At 46.7% G+C, this 25,381-nt stretch overlaps 1 protein-coding gene across 6 annotated transcripts in view; it reads right to left on the reverse strand.

The window, feature by feature from the left end:
• Positions 1–1,110: 1,110 nt before the first annotated feature.
• MVB12B (multivesicular body subunit 12B) overlaps positions 1,111–25,381 on the reverse strand; it is a 100,758-nt gene continuing 76,487 nt past the window's right edge. For all 6 annotated transcript variants that reach the window (XM_050926742.1, XM_050926740.1, XM_050926738.1 and 3 more), the window contains 3 exons: positions 19,694–19,749; positions 17,275–17,334; positions 1,111–7,217 (listed from right to left, as the gene is read on the reverse strand). In XM_050926742.1, the coding sequence (XP_050782699.1) occupies positions 7,131–7,217; positions 17,275–17,334; positions 19,694–19,749 (203 nt within the window). In that variant the 3' untranslated portion in view covers positions 1,111–7,130. The remainder of the gene's footprint in view (positions 7,218–17,274; positions 17,335–19,693; positions 19,750–25,381) is intronic.

Here is a 25,381-nt window from a genome sequence, read left to right on the forward strand (position 1 = left end):
TTTTCAAAATCGCAAATGTCATGATTTCAGGTATTTAAACCTGAAATTTCCCGGTGTTGTAACTGTAGGGGTCTTGACCCAAAGAGAGAGAGATAGAGAGAGAGAGAGTGCGTGTGTGTGTGTGTGTGTGTTGCCTTCGGAGCTGGGCCTCGGCCAGCAGCCACCACTCTCCGGTGCCCAGTTCTGAAGGCAGGAGCACAGTAGGGGTGGCAATACTGCGATCTCCCTACCATAACCTTTGCAACCCCTCTACAGCACCCTTTTGAATAAGGACCCAGAGTTTGAGAAACGCTGGTCTCCCCCGTGAAATCTGTATAGTATAGGGTAAAAGCACACAAAAGACAAGATTTCACAGAGGGAGACCAGATTTCACGGTCCATGACATGTTTTTCATGGCCATGAATTTGGTAGGGCCCTACTGATAATGTGCCCTGTTGATTTGGTATAGTTCTGGTTTATCAAAATGTTGTGTGGTGTCAATGCCTTACAGAAGTATTTTACATCGACGTACTGCCTTTATCAACCCAACTTGTAATCTCATCAAGAAATGACAAAGGCAACTCCATGGAGCAGTGCCAAGGAATTTACAGTGGTTCATTTCAGAATAAGTGTAAATTCACCTCAGTGCTCTCCTTGGTTTCTCTCAACTATTTTCAGAGGATTCAGATCTGGACTCTGATGTGAAGAGCGATGAGACCGATGGGGTGGAGGAGGAGAAGTGGTTTGGTACAACCTGTCCACCTTGATAGTTAGAAGAGGCCAACTGCCAGCAGCTGCAGCACTAGGAGCCTCTCAGTTTTAGGGCACTAGCTCAGATGAACACAAATCATTTGTGACCTAAAGTCTTTATTATCTGACAGCTTTTTGGGGTTGGAAAGAGGAGCTAAGTTCAGATGGCCTAAGATGTCCTCATCACCGGAACCAACACCACCACAGATGGTTCTGTGTCCTACCTCCACAGCAGGTTGATGACCACTGGATCTTCATGGAGCTTGATGATGCCTTCTCACTCTTCCAGGCCAGAGTCGTGCCACACACACCTCTGTTCCTAAGGGTGTGTTAAGTTTCTTAAAATTCATATTTTAGAGAAAAAAAAATCAGGGAGAGTGAACCAGTTAAAACAAACTTTTATTTAGCAAATTATATTAAGAATACAGACGACGTTATCACACAATGAAACTTCCCTTTGTAAAATACAGGAGAGTGATCTAAAATAAATATAAAAAGTCAGAACATACATCAGGTTAATGCACAATAAATTCACTTCCAATAGCCCAACAAAAATGCAGCATCTTAAAAACATTTCACAACTGCATAAAAGGTTTTTCTTTTCCATTTCTATGACACAACAGTTACAATTGTTGCTGTTAGGAATTCGTTTCACAACAAACAACCCAGAAAGATTCATCCAGTTTGGTTTCCCTGTACCAAATGAACAGATGAAATTGAGAAGCACCACACTTCCCCTATTGACAACTGTGTCTGACTTTTATGGCTCAGAATTACCAGTGTTGAAGTGTGTCCTATTATCCTCTCTCTTCATTGCCACAGAGAGAGCTTTACCTTAAAGTGGTTCTTCAAGGCTCAAAGGCTGAGGTAATAGTTAACACAATGATATGGACATACCCTCTGCGATGGGCGGAATTCAGCCCTATGCAGAGGATCCAGAGAAGACTTAGGCACCACTTATGTCCCACTTAAGCTATTTGGAGGACATGTAGGCCTACTGCTGGCCCTCAGCACAGGGTTGATTCTTCCCTATATGCATGATGTGAAACTCAACAGAGACCATAAATCCTGGAGGAGTCAGTGTCGGGAACAAGGCCTGTCTCCTCCTGTGGAAAGCTGGAGTTATTCTGCTCAGCTCCATGGGGTGAGAATCCACAAGCAAAGCTCCTCTCACTCCAAGGCAGTTGCACATTTTTTTTTCAAAGGGGTAAAGCCTAGTGCAGGAGGCAGCCATCTTACAGAGCTGTTTGCGCTCAGCTCTTGGGAGCTCACGGTAAGGGGCCACAAATCCAATTCTATTAGAGTCAACAATGGCTTTGAAGTTATTAAAAAAACATTTTAAATACCAAACCTCAGTGTTGTTCTTCAGGTGGCTTAACCCCCCAGTAGAGCAGCTTGGAGCTCAGCTCTACACCATCTCTATCCCTAGCTCCCATCCATTATGTCACTTTCCAGCAAGATGGCTGCCCCTGGCCCGAGCTGAGTTCGCCAGTCAGGACCTTGCTGCTGACTGCTGGTGAGATGCATGCCCCAGCACTGAGGCGAGCAGATATCTGGGATGGACAAACCAGGTCACAGCATGGGATCAGCAGAACATCCAGTTCCTTAAGCAATTTGTATGGAAATTTAATTCGCAAAAAGTGAAGTGTGAAGTTGCAGCCAGGTGAGGCCTGAGAAGAAAGGAAAGGTGAGGGAAGCATGGGCCAGAGGGGAGGAAGGGCAGAGGAAGACAAAGGTTGCTTGGGGGAGAGTGGCTGAGAAATGGCTTTTGCCAGCCACACCCAATCCCACCTCTCTCAGGCTAAACACCCCTTTGGAGATACAGGGGTGGGGGCGGGTCATGGGATCTCTGAGGCGCTGCCAACAAGCCTACAAACTGTGAAGTGCTGTGCCCGAGTCAACTGAGACCAGCTCAGCCTCTTCTGTCTTTGATCGTTTTAGTTTTGAGAAATTAGACGACTGCTGAAAAACCCAAATAAACTCAGCACCACAGAATACTGATCTCTAACTAGTACAGTGGGGTCACAACGGACTGTCCCTACAAAGCACCTGCTCAGAGCGAACTCCTGGCAAGGGACGCAGCAATGGAAGGAGGGTTAGGAGCAGTCTCATCCCACATGAATATGGCTGTGTGATGAGGGAATGTATCAGCTAATTAACCACACTGGCATTTATCACAATGTTCACAGGTTACATCACTCTGAGAATAAATCCATCCCTCTCTATTACTACTACATGGGATTTCACAATCTAGTTCCCTGGCTGGCCCAGGAGCTATCCATATACATTGCTGCAGTTCTGCCCTTTGCTAGGGGAGCATCACCATGGGAAATCCCAGGGCAGTCCATCACTGTTAATAATTCATCTGACTGTAAGCAAGGCCCCACTTCCCCAGCACTGTCTCCTCAGCAGTGTCAGGAGATTTCATGATTATTTGGCAAAGTAATTTCTTCTTCTTCCAAGTGGAAGCTGCACACTCCTTACCTTGCTCTGGGGATAGACGTGGGCTGACCAAGACACACTCATTACAGGTAGGAGGAATCAGCCCTTCTGTTTTACATCCACCCACCCCCACACCTTCTGTCAAGGAGGCCTGGTCATGACCTCTCTGCAGCCACTCCTATCTCAATCTCAGGGCTAGTGCAGAGCAGCGAACACACTCCCTCCTCTGGGACTGCACGGGCCAATGCTGGAGAACTCACACCTTGTGTGGGGAGCAAGACACGTAATGGGAAATCCACTTGCCAGTGGAGAGCAGTAACCACTAGGAAACAGGGCCAGCCCGGCATGGAGTTATTTTGAAGAAGAAAATTACTGTTCAGTAATTAAAACCTGCCTATTGAAATACTGATGTGATGCCTGCAAAGACGGAGGGATGGAGGGGGCGGGGAGAGCACCCCATAGCTAATGAGTTCCAAAGGAAATCACTTGCACTATTGTCAATCTGCTTAAACTGCTTCCTGCATTGCACTCTCAGCCCTCTTGTCTAAGGAAATACTCACAGCCATCCAAGCAGGTCTGAGAGTGCACGAGAAGTTCTGACCAACCCTCCATGGATCCTGACCCAACACACCCATTTGCCCTACATTCTTGTGCAGGCCAAGCTTATGGCACAGAAAATCTGGGACATGTCACTGGCAAACTGCACAAGCACAAATGTAAAGGTCAAATTTTCATTTTCAGCCTTTCTTTGCAGAGAAACAGCTTTGAAACAGCTCTGCAAGGGCTGGGAGAGGGAGGGGAGGAGGAAGCCTCCATTGAACAAATCCTTGTCCCAGTTAGATACTCTGTCAACACCTGGAGCGATCCAGAGTTCGGCATGTGTCGTGTGTGTATCGTCTCTCAGAAGGTGCCAAGGACAAATGCACTGTCACTGTTGCTAAGCAGCTTATAGCATTGACTCAAGTTTCTGAGAGCGAAGAGCTACTGATGCACTGTAACCTACTCCCACAAACAGGATGGCAAAGCTCCAGATCGGTTTTAAAAAGCAGTCCCAACATTTCAGCTTCACCAAAGCTGGGTGGTTTCCACAGCTCAGTCTGCTGAACCAAATGCTGCAGCCTCTGACAGAAATTCCTAAGGGTGCCAAGAAAATGCTCTGTGGCCCCAAATATCGATCGGCGTTTGATAGTCACAGATATTGGCTTAGCTCTGATTTAGAGCAGGAGTACCCAAGCTTTGTCCAACCAACGGGCCATTGGCCTGTTCTTAGCAGCCTCTGCTGCCCACTGAAATGTGTCTACAATGGAGCAGCTGGGTCTGGCCTCCCCTGGAATGAGGAGAAACTGTCCATTGGGAAGACAGCTCCCACAGGAGACGCTCCACTTTCATCTGGCAGACCGACATGGCAGAACTCCGGACCACACTAGCTATCCTGCTGTTAAATCTGAAGCTCCTAATTCTCCAACTTCAGCGCATAGGGAGGGGCAGCTCTGTGACACTAACTATCATCCTTATGCTAGGACCAACGTTGCGGAAAACCTTGACCTACCTGTTACTATGTCCACAAAAACAACAAGGAGTCCGGTGGCACCTTAAAGACTAACAGATTTATTTGGGCATAAACTTTTGAGGGTAAAAACCCTCACTTCCTCAGATGCATTTGAAGAAGTGAGGTTTTTACCCACAAAAGCTTATGCCCAAATAAATCTGTTAGTCTTTAAAGTGCCACCGGACTCCTTGTTGTTTTTGTGGATACAGACTAACATGCCTACTCCCTGATACGTCCACAAAGCTGCCCTCAGCCAAGGAGGGAGCTACAAATTGATCTACAATGAACTACAGGACAAGTTACAGACAGCTGAAAGGTTGGAAACACACGAGATGGATGAGATGGACAAACGACTGCAGTGTGGAGTGAGTTTGAACTTCAAGTGAACCTGAGCAGAATGACCAGGCTGACTGCGCTAGCTTCCGTGATATGTTCATTGGTTGATGTCAGCACCATCAATCTAGCCTCTGTGAAGCTTGGCAGTAAAGGCTGGCTTTGCTTTCCTGCAGCAGAAAATAAGAACTAAAAGCCACTTTGGAACCCTAAAGGAAAGGAGCACCTTGTGGGAGTCACCCAGGCCTACACAGCTGATGCCAAATATTACAGGTCTTAAATCTTGTGCTCAGACCTGACCCTTTTATAACCATATATGCCCATTCTTCCAACAACAGAGCTGGTTTCTAAGAGGCGGTCAGTAAAAAAGAGACTGGTCTGGAGAGTCAAAGCAGAGAACCTGAATTGGGTTCTACCCAGAATGCTATGGTGTTTTGCACTTATTTCCCCCCAGAAACATGGTACAGTGCTTTGAAACCAGAAATGGATCATTGGACAAGAAATATTTTACATATATACAAATACGAAATACACAAACCAACAGTACAAAACCTACTATTAGTCAACATTCTGTTAGACTAGAGAACTCAGGAAAGTCAAAAGCAGTGCAAAGCAGGTCTGAATAACCCAAACCCAGAGCTACCATACCAGTATTTGTTACTATGGCAATTGCATTTTAATAGGGTTAGACAACCTGTCTTTTACAATACAAAAAGTTGCACACTTTAACACTTACTTTTAAAAAATGCCATTTCGCTGCTGTAACGTAGTTTTGTTCCACAGCAGACTTGAAAAGCAGCACAGAGCTCAGATGAATGCTTCTAAAGAACTTATCACAGCAACAGACTTCACCAAGACATGCATTTGACTCAGGAGTGAGTCAGGGACACCACCTGTGAGCATGCTGAGGTCAGGGTTTAATGCATCAGACACTTGCCCAGTGGAACTATCTTAGCCTTGTCCCACAAGATCAGGCTTTAGCATTTCCCTCCCCGAGTGCAGCAGTATGCAGGGACGGAGTGCACAAATCTCTTTCCTTTTAGCAGCCAGCAGGGGCAAATGTTTGAAAACTGCCAAAGTAACTGGCAGGTTCCAATGCGCACTTTATGGGTAGGTGCCGTGGCAAAGCTTTTGGGTGGCTGGGAGAAGTCAGGATGGCATTGCAGAGGTCTGGCTGGCTTGCTCTCCATAGCCAGAGAGAGCTACGCAACATTTGCCACAATCCTCTACTTTCAGGCAATGGACAAGCAGCCTTTGTGCCAGGGAGAGGTGCCACTGAGATCCCTGTGCTCTTCGAGCTACTCCACTTTGCCAGCGACTTGGGAGAGAGCCCTAAGTGGAACTGAGCGAGCGACCCTGGCTACGTGAGCTGAAAGTAACAAAAACCATTAAGGTCTCAGGTGTATCCTGGCCACGAGTGAGCTGTTGGGCAGTCTTGACTTGGAGAGGCAGATGAAGGGTTTACCATTACTCAGGGTTAGCTTGCTAATCTAAGGACTTGAAAGGGCTCCGGAACGCTGACCCTGCACAAACTAGAGAACCCTGCTGTACTGAGAGGGGCAACTGGGGCAGTTTATCTTGCTGCGCCTTAGTTCCCAGTCGAAGCTGGTGCATTCTGTGAGTTGTGGACTAAGTGGCTGTATTTTTAGCCTCTTTTCCCAAAGCACTCTATCCTAGCAAGGCTCATTGCTGGGAATCTCTCCAGATCCCCACAAGCTGGGGCTCAAGGCTTGCAGCATTTCACTCCAGATCTGTATTGCAGTGAGCATGCTGCAGCAGGTGCTACAAAGCAGGAAGAACTGAAGAAGCTGTGTGTCAAGCTCTGACTAAGGAACTCCTGATCAGGAATTGCCACAGCAGGGCTAAGGGGTGAGGGCGCCTGGCAGAAAGGGTTAACACAGTCCAAATCTCAGAAACAACATGTACAAAATGATCAGGGAACGCACAGGAAGGAAGGCAAGTCATTAGAGAAGTGTCCCTCTGCTGAGAAGGGTTCCAGTAACACTGCTCATCAGGGCCATCAGTAGTATCTGTGCGCACGTGCCGCGTCTCCAGGGAGCCGGCCTTCCCTCGCTCCTCAGGACTGTGGCATCTGCTGACATCTAGTGGGGCTGGGGGGCAGCCGAGCAGCCGCACTTTGCTCTGTCCTGAAGCTGTAGTCATACTAGAGAGCAAAACAGAAAGAGAGAGTGACAACGCTGCGACGGAGTGGGCTAAAGCTACGTCACTAGCACTAGACACGGAGCTCTGGTCTCAGACCCACCCTTCCTGCAAGCCGGTGCAGGGTAAAATGGGACATGCCCTGCTCCCTGGTGTGGCACTCAGAGCTGTTTACACAGAGCAACGCATTGTACCTGGGTGAGCAATGTGCCTCTCGGCTCCATGCATGCTCCCAAGCCCCTCTGTGTTCTTGCACAGAGCTCTCCCCAGCTTGCCCACAGCCCTGCTCCCACCAGCACTGCCCAGTGCACTGGCCAGAGGAGGCCACTACAGGATGCAGCAAAGGGTCACACTTGCTGCCTCTTCCACTACAAACCGGCCGTTTCAGTCTGTAGCATTGCTATCTGCTGCCAGCTCAATAAGCAGCACAACATTCATTGAGGGAAAGCAGGGGGGAGTTCCAAGCCCTGCTGATTCTTTCGCTTTTCCTCTAACAACTCAGTTTTGTTCCAAATGTAAGTTTATAATCCAGACCTGTGTTAAGGAATAAATGGAAAAGCAATTCTCAGTTAGTGGGAACAAATGCACTTTAGCATTTCCAAGCACTGGTCCATAGCCAAGCTCCCAGAGTGATGCTGGTGTGGCCAGTGGAAGCAGCAGGAACACTATCAGTGGGGATGCAGGGAATTCCTTCCTCCAGATTAAGCAGCTCCTTTTGCTGAGATAAATTGGAATATAATATCTACCAAGTAAAGCAGCTGGGAGAAATATTTCTCCTCTCTGGGAGTGGGTACACAAACTTGCCCCAATTTAATTAAACTGGTTTAGTTAATTGGTGCAACCCCGCAAGTAGACGCTCTTACTTCACCCTGAGTGGGACTTATTTCAGTTTAGCTTAAACTGGTTCCTAATCTATTTAAAATAAACAGAAATAAACCAGGTTTAAGCAGTAACAAAACAGAGTGTCCATGTGGAAAATCAAACCTCACATGAAGCCAGCGCACCTCTGTGCAGGGGGGCCCGGAGAGCTTTGCCATTGATTTCCCTGAGAACAGGACCAACCCTGGCTGGGTGCGGCAGAACTCAGAGTACCCTGCACAAAGTCGCTTTCTAACATCAGCTCCCGAGGCCTTTTCTGGGCAGTGATTCGCTCTGACACCCAGCGTGACTTTCAGCAGGATTCAGCCTAACCGGCTGGCTCGTGACCAAGGCATTTGTCTCCAGAGATGCCCTGCCTGCACAGACCAAAGGACACAGCGCTTCCCTGCCAGAAATCCATCTTCCAACAGCAATAACAGCCACAGCCCAGGGCTTTTCCTGAGGATTTATGGCTGGCTGGGATCCCCCAACGAACCTCTGGCCATCAGCTCCTCCCAGCCAGCGTTAATCCCCAGGAAATGCCCTGTGCCTGACCATTAGTGCTGAGAAGAGCTGTAAATGCAGGGTAACACTGCCATCGTGTGGCAAATCGTGGCTCATACACTTCCAATACCAATCAACTGAGCACGTGCTCTTTCATCGAGACCGAAATATTTTGCTCTTCTGCAGCATCTTTCAGCCCAGGATCGCCAGGTAACTGCAATTAGTTAAGTGGCGTAAGAATGATCTCGCCAGCTGGACACATGGGAAAAATGCAGCACACAGCAAACAAGTGACGTACCCTAGTGGCAGTTAGGACTAGAGTCCTGACTCCCGTTCCCTGGCCCTAGCTCTGGTCACTAGGGTCGGTCACACCCTCTTCTCCAAAGAAACCAAACAAGCAGATGCTGAAGAAGCCATTCCAGACCTCCTAGTCCAGAGCAAATGCCCTCTTTGCCCCAGGCACCTAGTTACACAGCTCAAGCAGTCCCTCTACTGCGGCCAAGGAGGAAATACAGAATCATTTAAACTGACCCATCACTATCACTGCTCAGTAAATAACCTCGGCCCTGACTAGCAAGCATGACTGCCAGAGGCAAAGCACACAGCTAGGTCCGCAGCACACCAGCAAAAGCCATTCACCATGGCCAGTAACAGCCTGGGAGCAGAGCCAAGGGCAGTGACATGGATGATTGGGGTCTAATAATTAAAGCGGGTTTTCCCCACTCACTAAAGCCTTCTCCCTGCTGTGACACTGGTGGGTGAGCTCAACTGAGAAAGCCCCCCAGCCCCTTCCCTGCCCCAGGAAGCGCAGGGATAACAGTAACTGGAACCATCAAACTGCAGCTCAGTTCCTCACGCCTGGCTCTGGGCTACGTTTCCAGTTGGATCGTGCCTTTTAAGCCCCCAGCTCACAACGACAGCAGGGAGCCTGCATGAATGGTGATTCCCCGTTCCCTGAGACAGCTCCTCTGAATGACTCTGGGAGGGCTGCCCCGGCGGCACCCCCTTTGGGTCTATCGGCTGCTGGCCTCGCCGGCCCTCCCTCTGGCAAACGCAGATGTGGAACCAATGTGGGACACGCTGCCATGGTGGTGGGGCCTGGAATGTGATGGGCACAGCTCCTCAGGTGAATGAACCAACCGTGCCTCGTGACAGGCAGGATGTGCATCTGAGGGCAGGAGACTCAGCATGGTCCAACAGAGGGGCTAAACTTGGGAAAAGCCCTAAACCTTCATACTCACAAACCCCACTTCTCCCCGGCGTCCGGCTGCCAGCAGCACTCAGCCAGTAACCCACGGCAGGTGGGGTGAGCCGAATGATTTAGGTTCTTTGGTCGCACACTGTCACCCAGTTTATGCTCACATGGGAATTTCCCCTCAGCCCAGGTATTTGCCAGGCACTGTCTGCAGCTAGTTCTTAGTCTATATCTCGCGTGTGCGCAGCTCCTCCCCATGACAGGACAGAGCTCCCACTGGGCTACTGTCCCCAGCTTTCCAGTCTGAACCCACCAAAGGGACCGTCTCTCACTATGCGTCTGTACAGTCCCGAGCACACCTCGGCCCTGCCCATGCTGGTCCTATCATGAGAAAACCCAACCAGGCAGTGTAGGGCTGTTTCCACGGGCACTCGAGCCAATCGACTCCTTCACTGGGATATCTGGAGGAAGCCAGCACTGATATGAAGCAAATTGAAATGTGTGTGGAAGCAGTTGTGCCTGGAAGCTCTGTGGAGATAGCTGCCCAGTTCTAACTACAGCCCTGCATCTACGTCGCTGTGGTGTCTGTGCAGTGAAGCCACTCGCATTTACACACCCAATGGGTCATCTGTGAACGTGGAGGTGGCAGGACGGCTCCATTCGGAAAAGCTCCTACGCACAGGTTTCGCTCTCGACTGGACTCGCTGGTTCTTCCTGACTGGGATCTATGGTTTGTCTATTCCACGGGCTCAGAGCTCAGCCGTGTTGCTTATTGCCGTGTTGGTGGGGGTGTTCCTGGGTTTGTACAGCTGGGCATGCCCAGCGCCGGGGGACCGGCCCAGCTCTACTGAACCCTCTGCATCAATCTCACGGGATGACTCCACACCCCTTCCTCTTGACCCTGACTCACAGGTCATAAAGGCAGATATGCAGCCTGCTCCTCTCGGCAGAGACCCCATTGACGAGGAGCGCTCAGAACTGGGGCAACAGGCCACAAGTACCCCCCTCTCCAAGCCGCTGGGTGGGAGACCCCTCCTGGAGACCCTGGGGGCTGCTAAGGGGGCGAAGGGGCAAGGAGGATCCATAGGTACCCAGACTCATTTCTAGCTGTACTTGTTGGAGTGGCAGATGTTCCTAGCATGGGGCAAGGGACGGAGCAGGCGGGGTTATGACTCCTTTCATCCAGAGCTACCAGCAGATGCACAGGGCCTGGTGCTAAAAGGACACTAGTCATGGCCCAAAAGGCAAGGGATACTCAAATCTCCTCCCCTGCTTGTCTGTGGCCTGCCCAATCTATGCACCAGTATGGGCCTGTGCTGCTGGAGAGGGGAGTTGTTAACATCCCCTTGGCAACGATGCCATCACCGGACCTGTCAACGAGCTAGCAGCCGGGCACAGGGAGTCGGGCCAGCCGAGGACCAACATGGGTGCAGAATGCCTATGCGCAGGAGCGCTGGAGCTCCTCACTGGGCTTTAGGGTTAGGCCAAGCCCAGGGGCCCAGCGGGTTGGAGCCTGGGATGTATGGGCCCACACACTGGGCAGGGACCCCCCAATCAGTGAGTTCTGTTAATACCTGAAAGCACGCAGCATGCAGCACAGAGCTCGGGAGCACCCCGTAGCTCCACTGGCCTAGGACTGGTGCTGAAGGGGTCTGAGCGCAAACAGCCATTCCCATGCTAAACCCACCTCTGAAGGCAGAACAGAACCATAGCACTGGGAGGGAGCTCGAGAGGTCGTCTAGTCCAGTCCCCTGCACTCATGGCCGGACTAAGTATTATCTAGACCATCTCTGACAGGCGTTTGTCTAACCTGTGCTTAAAAATCTCCAATGCCAGAGATTCCACAACCTCCCTAGGCAATTTATTCCAGTGCATAACCACCCTGACAGTTAGGAAGATTTCCTAATGTCAAGCATAAACCTCCCTTTCTGCAATTCAAGCCCATTGCTTCTTTTCCTATCCTCAGAGGTTAAGAAAAACAATTTTTCTCTCTCCTCCTTGTAACAACCTTTTGTGAACTTAAAAACTGTTATCATGTCCCCTCTCAGTCTCCTCTTCTCCAGACTAAACAAACCCAATTTTTTCACTCTTTCCTCATAGGTCATGTTTTCTAGACCTTTAATCATTTTTGTTGCTCTTCTCTGGACTTTCTCAATTTGTCCACATCTTTCCTGAAATACACAATACTCCAGCTGAGGCCTAATCAGTGCGGAGTAGAGCGGAAGAATTACTTCTCATGTCTCGCTTACGGCACTCCTGCTGATAGATCCCAGAATGATGTTACCTTTTTTTGCAACAGTGTTACAATGTTGCTCATATTTAGCTTGTGGTCCACTATGACCCACCCATATACCTTTCCACAGCACTCCTTCCTAGGCAGCCATTTCCCATTTTGTATGTGTGTAACTGATTGTTCCTTCCTAGGTGGAGTACTTTGCATTTGTCCCTATTGACTTTCATCCTATTTACTTCAGACCATTTCTCCAGTTTGTCCAGATCATTTTGAATTTTAATGCTATCCTCCAAAGCACTTGCAACCCCTCCCAGCTTGGTATTGTCTGCAAACTTTATAAGTGTACTCTCTATGCCATTATCTAAATCATTGATGATGATACTGAACAGAACCGGACCCAGAACTGATCCCTGTGAGACCCCACTCGTTATGCCCTTCCAGTATGACTGTGAACCACTAATAACTACTCTCTGGGAATGGTTTTCCAACCAGTTATGCACCCACCTAATTGTGGCTCCAGCTAGGTTGCATTTGCCTAGTTTGTTTATGAGAAGGTCATGTGGAACAATATCAGAAGCCTACTAAAGTCAAGATATACCACATCTACCGCTTCCCCCCTATCCACGAGGCTTGTTACCCTGTCAAAAAAAGCTCTCAGGTTGGTTTGACAAATCCATGCTGACTGTTACTTATCACCTTATTATCTTCTAAGTGTTTGCAAACTGATTGCTTAATTATTTGCTACATTATCTTTCCAGGTACTAAAGCTGACTGGTCTGTAATTCCCCGCACTGTCCTTATTCCCCTTTTTACAGATGGGCACTATATTAGCCCTTTTCTAGCCCTCTGGAATCTCTCCCATGCCTTTTCATGGAAGGCAGACCTGGCCCCACATTTCCTTGGCCTCCCCAAACAGGGCCGGGGCAGATTTACTAATCTGTGTGCTTGCCAGGGGAGAGGCTGGATTTGCCCTGGGACATTGTGGACAGGCCAGTGTTTTTCTGTACTCTAGAAACCCAATGTCTGGGTCCTGTCCGCTTCTCTTGACATGTCACATGCCCTGGCTGAGTGTCTGAGAGGCCGGTTAAGGAAAACCTCTGCTGATAACATCACACTGCTTACCTCTGACAAAGGCGCTTCCATCAGGGGATCTCGTACCACTGAACATATGAGGGCAGTGTCATTATCCCCATTTTACAGACAGGAAACTGAGCACAGAAAGGGGACGTGACTGGCCCAGGCCAGGAACAAAGGCAGGACTAGAACTCAGGTCCCTGCACTCCCAGTCCAGTGCTCTGCCCACTAGATCAACCTGTTTCCCGGACTCCTAAGGCCACACAGATGAAAACACATTTTTGCCACTATCATATCTGGAGTCTGATTCTGTACACTGAGCTATTTTCATCTGGACTGTAGGCTCTTCTAGGCAGGGGCTCTTCTTCTGGGTAGCACCTGGTGTCCTTTAGATAAAGAAATAACAATTATGTAGGCTTCAGGTAGGGATGGTCTCTTTTCTACGCTTGTATTGTATCCAGCACAATGGAGCTCCAGTTCCAACAGGAATTTTGGGTGCACCATATTATAAATATTTCCTACTGATCAGAGAAGTGGCAAGCAAAGTTATTTTCTAGCCGCAATAAAATGTTACATCACTAGATGGTGCTACAAGACCACAAATTACTTTGTGACAAAACCTGCTATTCTTTAAAGTTAACCTTTACAAAAGGCAGCTGAAAAACAGAAAAGTGAATACATGTGATACAGGGCTAAGGGAATTTGCTGCCTAGGCAACTGAGAAATGGGTACTTAGATGCCAAAAATATAAGGAACTCCTGCCTTATTCACCTTATAAAGAAAATGATCTATGGCATACAGCTCCCATGTTCAAATGGAATCTGTACAAGGGAGGATGTGTCAAGAAGTCGTCTTCTCCACGAAAGCTTTTTAATTGGTAAACATGTCTTCATTAATTTTACCTCAATGTCGTGATGTCACAGCCAGCACTATCAGCCCCAAGCTAAATAAGCAATAAGCCTCATTTTTCAACACACAAACACATAAAGATGTCAGCTCAAACTGTTTACTAATTAACACTTAAAAAGACACAAATTAGATATGCGTGGCTAAGAGCAATTATAATCAAGACGAATTTCTCTAGTCATTTGGGAACAGAAAAAAATGCCTAATTGCTGGAACCAATGTTTTAAAAACTGAAATCATGCCAGTTAGCAAATATGTTCATTTAAAGAACATTTCATGTGACTACACTCTGGAGAATTGACTACAAACAGGAGAACAAGGAAAAATATTTCTGTATAAAATTAAGATTTTAAACTCTTGTAGATTTACAACTTCTTCATTAAAATGTTTGCAAAAAGCAGCCTATGAAAACCTGTAGCAATTAAGTGGTTAAATGAACTGCCTTCCTTGTCAATTTGAAGAGAATGATTAATATTAGATGTTCACTTTGCTAATTAGACTCTCACTAGACTTTTAGCTAAACGCCAAATTAAAACTGAGTGGTGCATTCTGTCGAATGCTTGCACTGAAAAGAGTTGGGAGGCCAATGGTCATGCTTTATTGTTAACTATGTTACAGCATGGAGGTTTAAGGCAATATTGAGCTGTCTGATTAATTGCTCTTGACAGTCTGTGGAGTTCTGGGCATGAATGCGGCTGAGGGCCCTCTTCACTGGCCGTATGTGTCACTCTCCCCTCTACAGAAGATAGTTTAACTTGTTGAGACCATCACCTTCTGGGGATTCATTACCAATGCATTATGACACAGGTCTCGCTATCCAGGGGCACATGCAGTGCATGACAAACAACCACAAAATCCCTTCCTGGAGCTGAAGGTGGGAACAGCAGAATCTTTTCTGGATGTATAAATGTCCCCCCTCCCTCCCAAGAAGTGAACTGTGCTCTAGTGACTAGGACACTCTCCTGGATGTCAGGAGATTTGGATCCACTCCTGGCTTTGCCACTGACCTGCTGGCTGACCTTGGACAAGTTGCTTCTCCTCTCTTTGCCAGGCGACTCTCCTACCTTTTGATTTGTCTTCTCTATTTAGAGTGTAAACTGCTTCTGGCAGGGACTGTCTCCACAATGCCCAGCACAACAGCACCCTCATCCAGATGGGAGTCTCTAAGTGCTCCCGCAACTACAACATTTCCCCCAAAGAGCTGAAAGTTTGATTTGTTCATGTAAAGGAGAAGGCTGTTATCACAGCCTGGAGAATGGCTGGTACAGTTGGCATATTCCACTATATAAAATGAATAATCATTCCTGGAATTCTTTGGGAATATTTCTGTGTGGCATGCAGCTCCAGGGAAAATGCTCTTAGTGCGGTTGGAAAACCAGCAGGTTTGCTGTAATGGAGCTATTGCTTGCAAGGGAAATAAAGCGACACAGAAATTCACAATATTTATATGCACATCTCTCTGTATGCAGACAAGATGCTTCATCAAGGAATATGGGCTGCATAATTAAACTTTTCATTACTCTGAAACACATGCGGCCTGTGATGGGAGAAGGGGGTGTTGGGATGGATGACTCCCTTTCATTGCAGCACAAAATGAGAGTGACACTCACGTTCCCTCACATAACCTGGCTGGGGGGTGGCATGCTGAAAAGGCTTTGTAATCTGTGACTCTTTGGAACAGTGCTTCCATCTCTGGAGGGCTCTCCCCCATCTAAGATCTTGCACATGGTGCTGGGCTTCAAACCTTGATGCTGAAATCTAACATCTTCTTAATCTCCCATGCTAGCAGGATGGACAAAACCTACCAACTAAAACACTGTTGCTGCTGATCTTAGCAACAGATGCTAACAGTTCAGGCTCACGTCGGGTGGGGCAGCAGCACCTGGCAATAGTCAGGCTTTGCATGGACCAAGCTGTCCTTCCTTAAGTGATGCACAATTAGACGCTGTTCTGCTTTTCACCCAGAGTAAAGTTCATCTCTGTGCACCAGGCCCTGTGCACCAGGAATATCCCATGAATGCCCTCAAACAGGGAAACTGCTCTATACCTCACTCTGCCATTTCTCAGTAAGAAAGGGAAAATAAAAGTATTAACCTATTATCTTATATGTTATCTGCAAGCAAGTGCTCCAGAGGAGCAGACGACTGAGATGGTACAGAACAGCAAGGCTCTAGGATTTGAGCTGGCTTGTCACTGATACACATTTCCATGGGGGAGTTGACGCATGGGATACTCTGAGATATTCCACAACCAGATCGCCTGGCTCTAAACCCTGCTGTATGTCAGAGCAAGGAATTATTCACAATCTGGATACACCTTAAACCTGAATACATTGTTCCTGAAGATTTGCTAGCTTATAAATAGAGTCTTCCTTATTATGGAAATAAACATGAGAATTCCCAACTTCCCATAAAAATACTTGAGTAATAAACCACTGCGTTTTATTGTAAAGTCACCTATAATCTGCATGTGACACTCCTTCCATTTTTATGGCATACTATAAATCAAAGATAAAAGGAGTAGTCAGCTGTGTTTCTGTGTTGGCTATGATAGGTTCAGAAATTTTGCTGTGCCACATTGATTCACTTTGCCTTCATTCCAGCCAGGAACCTGTTAGCTGATAACACAAAAAGGGAATCCCAAAGGAACATGGTTCCACCAGCTCCATCTTTAAGACAAATATTCCTCTCAAAGGGAAGCTGCCTCTGACTGACTGCTTACTATCCTGCAGTACGGCGCATGCACACACTAAAACACTGCCTTAGGAAAACAGCAATTACACAAAGCTAGAGGTGGCCGATACTCTGGTTTGATCCTCTCTCTCTTTTGGAAGGTTCACATTCTCTAAAATCTCAGCCTATTTGTTCCTGGTGACAAGTTACGTTCACCATCAAACTGAAAAATTATGAAGCAGTTTACCTGGCACTGCTTAATTGAGTTCAATTGTTTCCTGAAATGGAAGAGGCAACCTCACAAACAGTGCCCTGTTTGGGGAAACATGTAGTTTGTTAATAAGCGAGAAAGAAAGGTTAAACAAAAGAGACATCTGGAATTAAATGGAGGGTGCAGATTTTGCTGTTAGATTCAACGCTTAAAGCTTCTTCTGGTGCAAATCAAAAAAAGGCATTTGTAATTTTGAGCTTACTGTTTGGCTTAACTTAATGTTGACTTTATCCATCAGCAGTGACCTGGCAAAGCAAGCTAAATTCTTTCCATAAGTGAGGGAACCTTACCGCTATGTGAGCACAGATTTGGCTGTGCCTGTGCTCAGAGTCCCATAGGGCCACTTACCTCCTTTTCGATTTCTGCCAGGGATTTGATTGTGATGCCCAAGAGATCAACTTGCTGCATCTAAAAAAAAAAACCCCAAAGACCCCAGAAACATGCTATTTAGTTTTTAGAATAATTCACCAGATACATTCTCTGTCACTGGAGAGTCAGAGGCACCAGCTATAAAAATCGATGTAACCTTTTTCCCCAATACACCACACCGACACAGAGGCAGGCGGACCATGGGCAGTGATTGCAATGCTTGCTTATAACTAACCAGGAATATTTGCCATTCTTGACAGGGTCATTTAAAACTGGTAAATCCTTTGCTGTCTTCCTGACATAGAACAACTGCTATTGTACCACAGTGTGTAACACACCCTGGATTTTAGATGGCAGTGGGGCCATAAGCAGGAGAGGCATTAGCTGTGGAAAAGCCTGACCACACTGACCATCCGGTGGCAATGGTGTCACAGGAATTTAAGGAAGGATTAGCCTGGCCTAATGGCTCTCTGCATTTCTCCTAGCAGCAGGGGGATTCCAGTTCTCTGGGAATGTGAGTGGAAGGGATGAACAACGCACAAACGATCCTTTTCAGACAGCAATGGCTGCAAAACCATCACATTTTATCTGGAGTTTCTATAATCACAAAACAAAAAAGATGTAACAGCAAATGCAGGACGTGAAGAACAATTCACAGAAGGCAGTTCCGTGTTTTCAGTAATAGTTTCTTGTACATTGATTTTTCAAGAGACATTGCTTGAGATAGTGGTTGGATTAGGGGAATGGTAATGGAATGTAGAGCTATTTCGCTCTTGAATACAGTCTTAAATGAATACCAGGCAAGCAGTACTCCAAAGTCTTTAAACGGCACTTATTTGGGACTCTCTATGGCATCCATTCCTATGAACAGGTGTTCACAAAACACACCACCACAACAGGAACTAACCAGCATCCCCTGCTGCCCATCACAGCAGATACACCCTGAACTGAGCACCCTGAAGGGAGTCCTCTCCCTTCAGAAACAGACACAGATCTGAGTTCAGAAACCTCAGTGCAGGGTAGTGTGAGAAGCTTACATTGTCACTGCCTGTGCCGAATCAGCAGGGCTGTCAATGCAAATCCTAAATTCATCACCAGCACTACGTTCACTTCAAAATTCAGTTGGCAGTATTCTGTACATGGAAACACAATCTCGCTTTGCTGCTGCACTTGATACACTTTGGCATATATAATCTCTCAAACCAGAGGGAAACATGAATACTAAAAACATTTTTCTAGCCACATTTCTATTGCCTGGACCCCAGTGGAGGTCCAGCTGTTGTATCATTAGGACAATAACAACCTCTTTAAACTTTCTAGACTGAAATTGGTAAACAGGACAGCACAGCCTCTCTCCACAGAAACTGGAATCCTGCCAGGGTAGCCATGGCAACCAAGCTACCTTGGGTCAGCTAAAGTTACTTGCACTCCACGTGCAAAATCACAAGCATTTTTCAAGATTAAGCAGCTCCCAGAAAGATGTAAGTGATGTGTATTGTGTTTCATTAGAATGGGGAACCGCCCAGGACTCTCAGCTGTAAGTGCAGTCCCAGAGCAACACTTCGATGACACCGTGACCAGCACATCAGGTACTGGGAAAGTCGGGCTGCGAGGTCTAACGAAGATGCAGACTGGGAACGATTTTACCTTGGCTCAGCAGCAAACAGGCCAGACCCGCAATGGAATGTCCAGAGCTCCCACCAAAGAACTGAAAACCCCTTATTTTTAAACACAAATTACAGTACTGTGCTGGTTCGATCAAGTATTCATGGGCGATGGCAGCCCTGCCATCTTTGCTACTGGGGAGGGCTTGAAGGTGCCTTACCAGCCTTATACCACAGTTGTGCAAGGTCTCACCACAGCTTGGCACCACTCTCTGCGGAGTTATGAAGAGCAGGGATGAAAAGAACCCTGCAATATCTCTAACTCTCAGTGAGTGTCTGCAGTAGTCACAGTGTCATTAGAATTGTACTCAACTTCTGGAATCCGAAAGAACAGGGCCACCCCTAGGCAGGGAAGGGACAACAGATTTAACTTAGACTTGGAATACCAGGTATTTGCTTTTTTTTTTTTTTTTTTAAACATATACAGACAGTCTCAATGCAGCCAGGAATTTACTCATGATCACCTCAATCTTGGCAGCGATCAAGGGTTCAGCTAATAGAGGAATTTACTTTTAGAAATGATCTGGTGAAACAATCTAAACAGCCAGCCACATGTCAAACAGAAGTGTTCTCAGGTGCATCTACAGTCACTGGTGAAATTCACCCTCGTACAGGCAGCCAGCACCAGGACTATGCACCAGTTATGTTCCATAAGTTTAACTGGTGCTTATGCCTTGTGAGTGCCCTCCACATGACGGTGAGCTTTACCCTAGAGAATGATGACAGTAACTTACCCCTTCAGGAGCGCAGGCAAACTTATCTGAGATCATAAAAGGCACTCCATCCATGGCTGAAAAATACAGATGAACAGAGAGTTGAAATCTTACATCAATATTCTGATGTCCAATAACTTACTGAGTTTCCAGAAACATACCATGTATGAATTGCATCGACATTTGGCAATAACATACCAGGGTAAAAAATCAATCAGGGCAGACCAGTCTGTTGACTCTCCCAATTGTCCTGCCAGTTCAAAGCACAGGAGGGCAGTGAGGTATATCCATGATAACATCCAGTCTCATTCTGGCCATTGGCACAATTTCATACACTGTGTTCTATGAAATTGCTCCCAACTTGGTTGGACTCTCAAGAGGGGCAGCGTCTGGAGCCCAAAACAAATGCAGATGGCTTAAAAGGACAGACTTTCACTTGCCACCTACTGTGTAGTAACAGTTTGCATATAAACTGCTACATAAAAAAAGAGCCCTCGGAATGTAGCACTTTTTCTTAGTGAGAGAAAAATCAAATGTTTGATTCAGAGGACAAGATGGGTTTTGCCCCTGAGAACATAAGGCGCTAAGCATCCCACAGGCAGACTTACAGGGGGAGGTTTGGAAAAGAGACTTAGAAACTTGTTTGCAATCCTTTAAAAAAAAAATCCTGACACTAGAGATGAAACGGAGCCTCCCAGACCGTCAGGAGAAATGACCTTCCCTAGCCAGTCCACTGCTGATGAAAACACTGGACAGGAAAAAACCAAATGCAAATATAATGCACTAAACACACAGTCCACTGGAAGTGGATGCCAATGAAATCAGAGTATCCGAGACACCTGGAGTGGGGTAGGAGCCTTGAGTCACACTGCCCTGGCTCTCTTGGTTTGCAGCACGACCTTAGGGACAGGGAGTGCGTTTTGCATATGCTTTGGGTCGTTTCCTCTTTTAAACCAGGATAAGGATCTTTGTTGTACTGTCACTGCCTTTGCAACCCTCAAAGAAAGTCTGAAAGGCACTGTAGCCCAGGTGAGCTAGATTATTTCTGGAACCTGCATCTCTCAGTAATTCCCATAAAATTCTGAAAAAGGCACGTTTCCAAGCCAGCACACTGAGCCTCGAATAGGCTTTACAATTTATCCACACCGGTTATTTGCTTTGATCCTTTCAGCATCTTTGCATTTCAGCTCTGAGAAAAAGATGACGCGACCATGTGCTCAAAACAAGTTTAATGCTTGCAGTGGCCTCTACCTTAACCCCAAACAGTTTTCTTCTGGAAAGCACTGGACCCAAGGCAGTGTTTCTTGGGCTCTGATTTGAAATGGCCAGGATTCTTGCAACTCTTTGGTTTGTGTGCCTAACGTCAGCCAACAGGGACGTTGGGTGTAGGAAGATTTTCATACATTTAACATATGACATGCACTTTATATAATTTTTCTTTGACAAACCAACTCAGATGGAGGCAGGGCACTGCGTGGCAGCAACACACAGCCACAGTGTTACAACAAACAAAATATACAGGTAAGAAACAGTGCCACAGAGCAAAGCAAGTTCTCAAACCTGGGAGACTAGCAGCACTTCTTACCCTGGCAGAGAGATGCTTTGGTCAGCCAGACAATGGATTTTGTTAAAGAAATTAAAGAAATAAGCCAACACTCATCTGTTTGTTCCTCTAACACAGCAAAACAGCCTCAGAAATGCACCACTAGGCTCCCTCAGTCTTTGAGACTGTAGTTAAAAAAACGCTGATACACAGTACAGAGAAACCCAGCAGATGAAAGTAAGGATGTGCCAAAGGCTCAGTAGCGCAATTAGCATTCTCCTAAACAAACGAGCTTCAACAGAGCTGTAATTAAGCAGGCCTGTAATTAAGTATATGCCCTTTATCATAACGATCATGCTTAAAAATGGCATGATGCATGGAAGTATGTTATTAATGCTGTAATCCCAAAGTGAAAGCAGCATACATAGGAATCAGCGTGTCAGGCCCGTCACTAGGCTGTTTGTAAAATATATTAAAGGGAACAATCAGAAAACAATGAGCTCATTCAGCTGTTCTTTGTATATGCAAGCACTAGAAGTCAAGGATTTGAAATACTTAGGGATTCAGGAGAGTTTAAACAAACAATGCACTAAGCTGTCATTGTCTGTCCCTCCACCAGACCTGTACTGGGGGAAAGGAAGGGGGAGAAAGTGAAGTGTTTTTTTCCTACGAGACCCATACCTGTGTTTGACACAAGGGTCAGCTGTTTGGAGAGTGTGGGGCCAGAGCACAGAATGCACGTTGTTTGGAACAGAACTAGGGCCCAGCTGGAAGCAGGCTGCTCTCCAACCAATCTCCTAACAAAACAAAGGGGTTTCAGCTGGAATCTTTATCCTGACTTCACACCTGAACTATTCTGTTCCCTGTAAATGTGCCCATGGGTGTCTCCACTATCTGAAGAGTCCTGCACCTCACCCCCACCTGTTGATTTCTGGAGATTTAACATCAATACACAAAACGCAGGTGGGACCACAACTTTTCCAACATGAGACACCATGCGAGAGAGATTTAAAATGCTGGGTTTTTGTAAGTACTTTTTCCAAGCCCAGTTTTGTGAGCGTTTCTAGCAATTTTGGGGGCAAAAGCCCAAATTTCCTTGCAGGGATCTGAATCCAGATGGCGAACAGCATGTTTGATATTGGGATATTTGATCTCACCACAATATTGAGTTATGTTCAATTAATGCTCATATTTACATTTTGCAGGCAAGGATTTCCCCCAGCACACTCTGGGCAATACTACAGCCTAAATAATCATTAACAACAAAGCACAAGGGGCTGCAGGGAGATGAGGAGGCTGCTGGGATGTGGGTGTGGGGCAGAATGGAGTCACTGAATGCAAGAGTCACCCCCACTTACCGAAGCCTCCCTCCCTTTTCCCCAGCACAGTGCCCCCTAGTAACCCTCAGCTAGCTGAGCACATCTAGGAGAGCCAGTCTCCTAGAACTTGGCAGCTGGAGTTGGTGGTTTCAGTCTTGTATTCACTGAACAGGCAATCGAGGCATGGCACACTATCACCCTGGGACCCACTGCCACGTAGGGCCAGACTCTACCCCCATCACCCCGTGAGTAGCTACACGGATGTTAGTGGCACCGCTTTGCACAATTAGATGTTAGTGCAAGTGTGGGTGGCAGAATCCAACCCTCAAGTGTTTTTTTTTTTTTTTCAAATCACCATTAGTACTAAAGTGAAGTTTCTGGTAATTCACAAGAGAGGGTGAGGGTTTAATCAATGCGGATGTTAATTCCATATGAGGACGTCTTTGCTACATGACGAGTGAGCAGAACAAAGACAAGGAAACAATGAGCAGAGCTGCAGCTACTACCTGCTTGGGAGGTGCTGCGTGTCGGTACCCGGCCATGGGTGCGAGTCACTCAAAGGGCAGCGGGAGACGATGCTGAACTGCGATTTACTAGCAGCCAGTTCATTTCATAATGAAGTTAAATGAAATTGGAAGGCAGCTTTTAATTCTATGCCCCCTGCTCCAACACTGCGCTGAAAATAATCATAATCCACAACCTCTGATTCTCTTTTCCTGGTGCTTTTCTAGAGTGCTTGGCAGTCTGTGATGGGAACAGTGCCAAGCTAAGGGTCTGTATTCCAATGGCCACTTCCAAAAGTTGTTAGCAACTCTCAGGCCAAGCCCTGCAATGTTTGCTTTCATTCTGCCAGAGATTCAAATGTTCCTTATAGACAAACTGTGCTGCAATCGACTGTACCCAGCAACACCGTGAACAGAGAAAACAGAGGGATGCTGGAGGATGGGCAAGGAAATTCTTTTTCCAAAGCTAAAAGCTAGTGATTCACCATAAAAAGGGGACCCCAGGCTGGATTGAGTAAGCATTACTCACAATGGCAGGGATATAGTTTAAAAACAAAGGAAACACTATGACCTTGCACATTGGCTAACGGCATTTAAATCACTCTAACAAGCAAAACTTTTCAGAGACCTTGTTGCTCCTACATATTTTTCAGAGCTACATTAAGCTGGGAATGGAGCAGCTAAAAGTCAAGTAATTAGAAAAATGAAGGTTCCCACAGCAACATAATCCCAGCCCCATTGCACGCAGGATGTACAGCACTTTTGCATACTGCTTCTTTCATTAAAAGTTTGCTTAATATACAGTACATGCGCACAAATGAAATTCTCCTCTAGGGCAAAAGACGGGGCTTCTGTGAGGCACAGGCCTTGGGTGAGTATGAATCTACCTCAAGGTACCCAAGTAAACAGTTGTCATGGGAACTTGACCTTTGGAATTTCAGTCCTGTTTTGTGTTGCACTGGTGCAGGTTTTAAAAATGTGCACAGGTAGCAATGTTGCAGATGATCCTTCTTATTAGTAAAGTTCTTCAAAATTCTTGTTAAAAATTAATATTTTCCTTTGCTATATTTGTAGTCTTAGAGGGCACTGTCCATTCTGACAGGATTGACCCACATCTTACATTCCTCCTTGGTTGGCTGTTGTCAATGTTCCCCTAAAAGAATGTCAGATATCAGCTCTGGAGAGCCAGTTACCAGCCAGCCATCTACTGAAGAGTTCATTTTAACTCAAACAATAGAAGGGAAGAGCTAAGAAATTATAAGTGGCAGCAAAACCTTAAGAATGAATTAGCATCTAGGACTCTTGGATAATTAGAATATTTCCCATACAAGACAGACCTAAAATAGAACTTATTCTTGGGCATTTCTACTTCTGCTTTCTTCACCCCCAAGACTACCAAGGAAAATCTTCATCCCCTTGGAGATGGCATTGTACAAAGAAAATATGGATCCCTACAGCAGCCATTCTGGGGTAAATAAATACCAAGTAGAACCACAGAAGATCAGGGTTAAAAGGGACATCAGGAGGTCATCCAGTCCAACCGCCTACTCAAAGCAGGACCAATCCCCAACTGAATCATCCCAGCCAGGGCTTTGTAAACCTCTTAAGGATGGAGATTCCACTACCTCTCTAGGTAACCCATTCCAGTGCTTCACCACCCTCCTAGTGAAATAGTGTTCCCTAATATCCACCCTAGACCTCTCCCACTGCAACTTGAGACCATTATTCCTTGTTCTGTCATCTGCCACCACTGAGAACAGCCGAGCTCCATCCTCTTTGGAACCCCCCTTCAGGTAGTTGAAGGCTGCTATCAAATCCCCCCTCACTCTTCTTTTCTGCAGACTAAATGACCCTAGCTCCCTCAGCCTCTCCTCGTAAGTCATGTGCCCAAGCCCCTTGATCATTTTTGTTGCCCTCTGTTGGACTCTCTCCAATTTGTCCACATTCTTTCTGTAGTGGGGGGACCAAAACTGGATGCAATACTCCAGATGTGGCCTCACCAGTTTTGAATACAGGGGAATAATCACTTTGCTTGGGATTCTTCCATCCTAAGTGCAGGACCCTGCACTTGTCCTTACTGAACCTCATCAGATTTCTTTAGCCCAATCCTCCAGTTTGTCTAGGTCACTCTGGACCCTATCCCTAACCTCCAGCGGATCTACCTCTCCCCTCAGCTTAGTGTCATTGGGGAGGGGGTGATGACTCACCGGCACAGCGCCTCCTGCTGGTTGTCTCGGAAATTAGCTCTCCAGCCCTCCGGAGCACCCTCTGCAGGCTGGAACCACGCCTGCTGCTGGCCCTGTGTCCCTCCCAGACCCCAATGCCCCTCTATGTCAGGGTTCTG

The sequence above is a fragment of the Gopherus flavomarginatus genome, chromosome 17 (assembly GCF_025201925.1).
Source record: "Gopherus flavomarginatus isolate rGopFla2 chromosome 17, rGopFla2.mat.asm, whole genome shotgun sequence".
Taxonomy (NCBI): domain Eukaryota; kingdom Metazoa; phylum Chordata; order Testudines; family Testudinidae; genus Gopherus; species Gopherus flavomarginatus.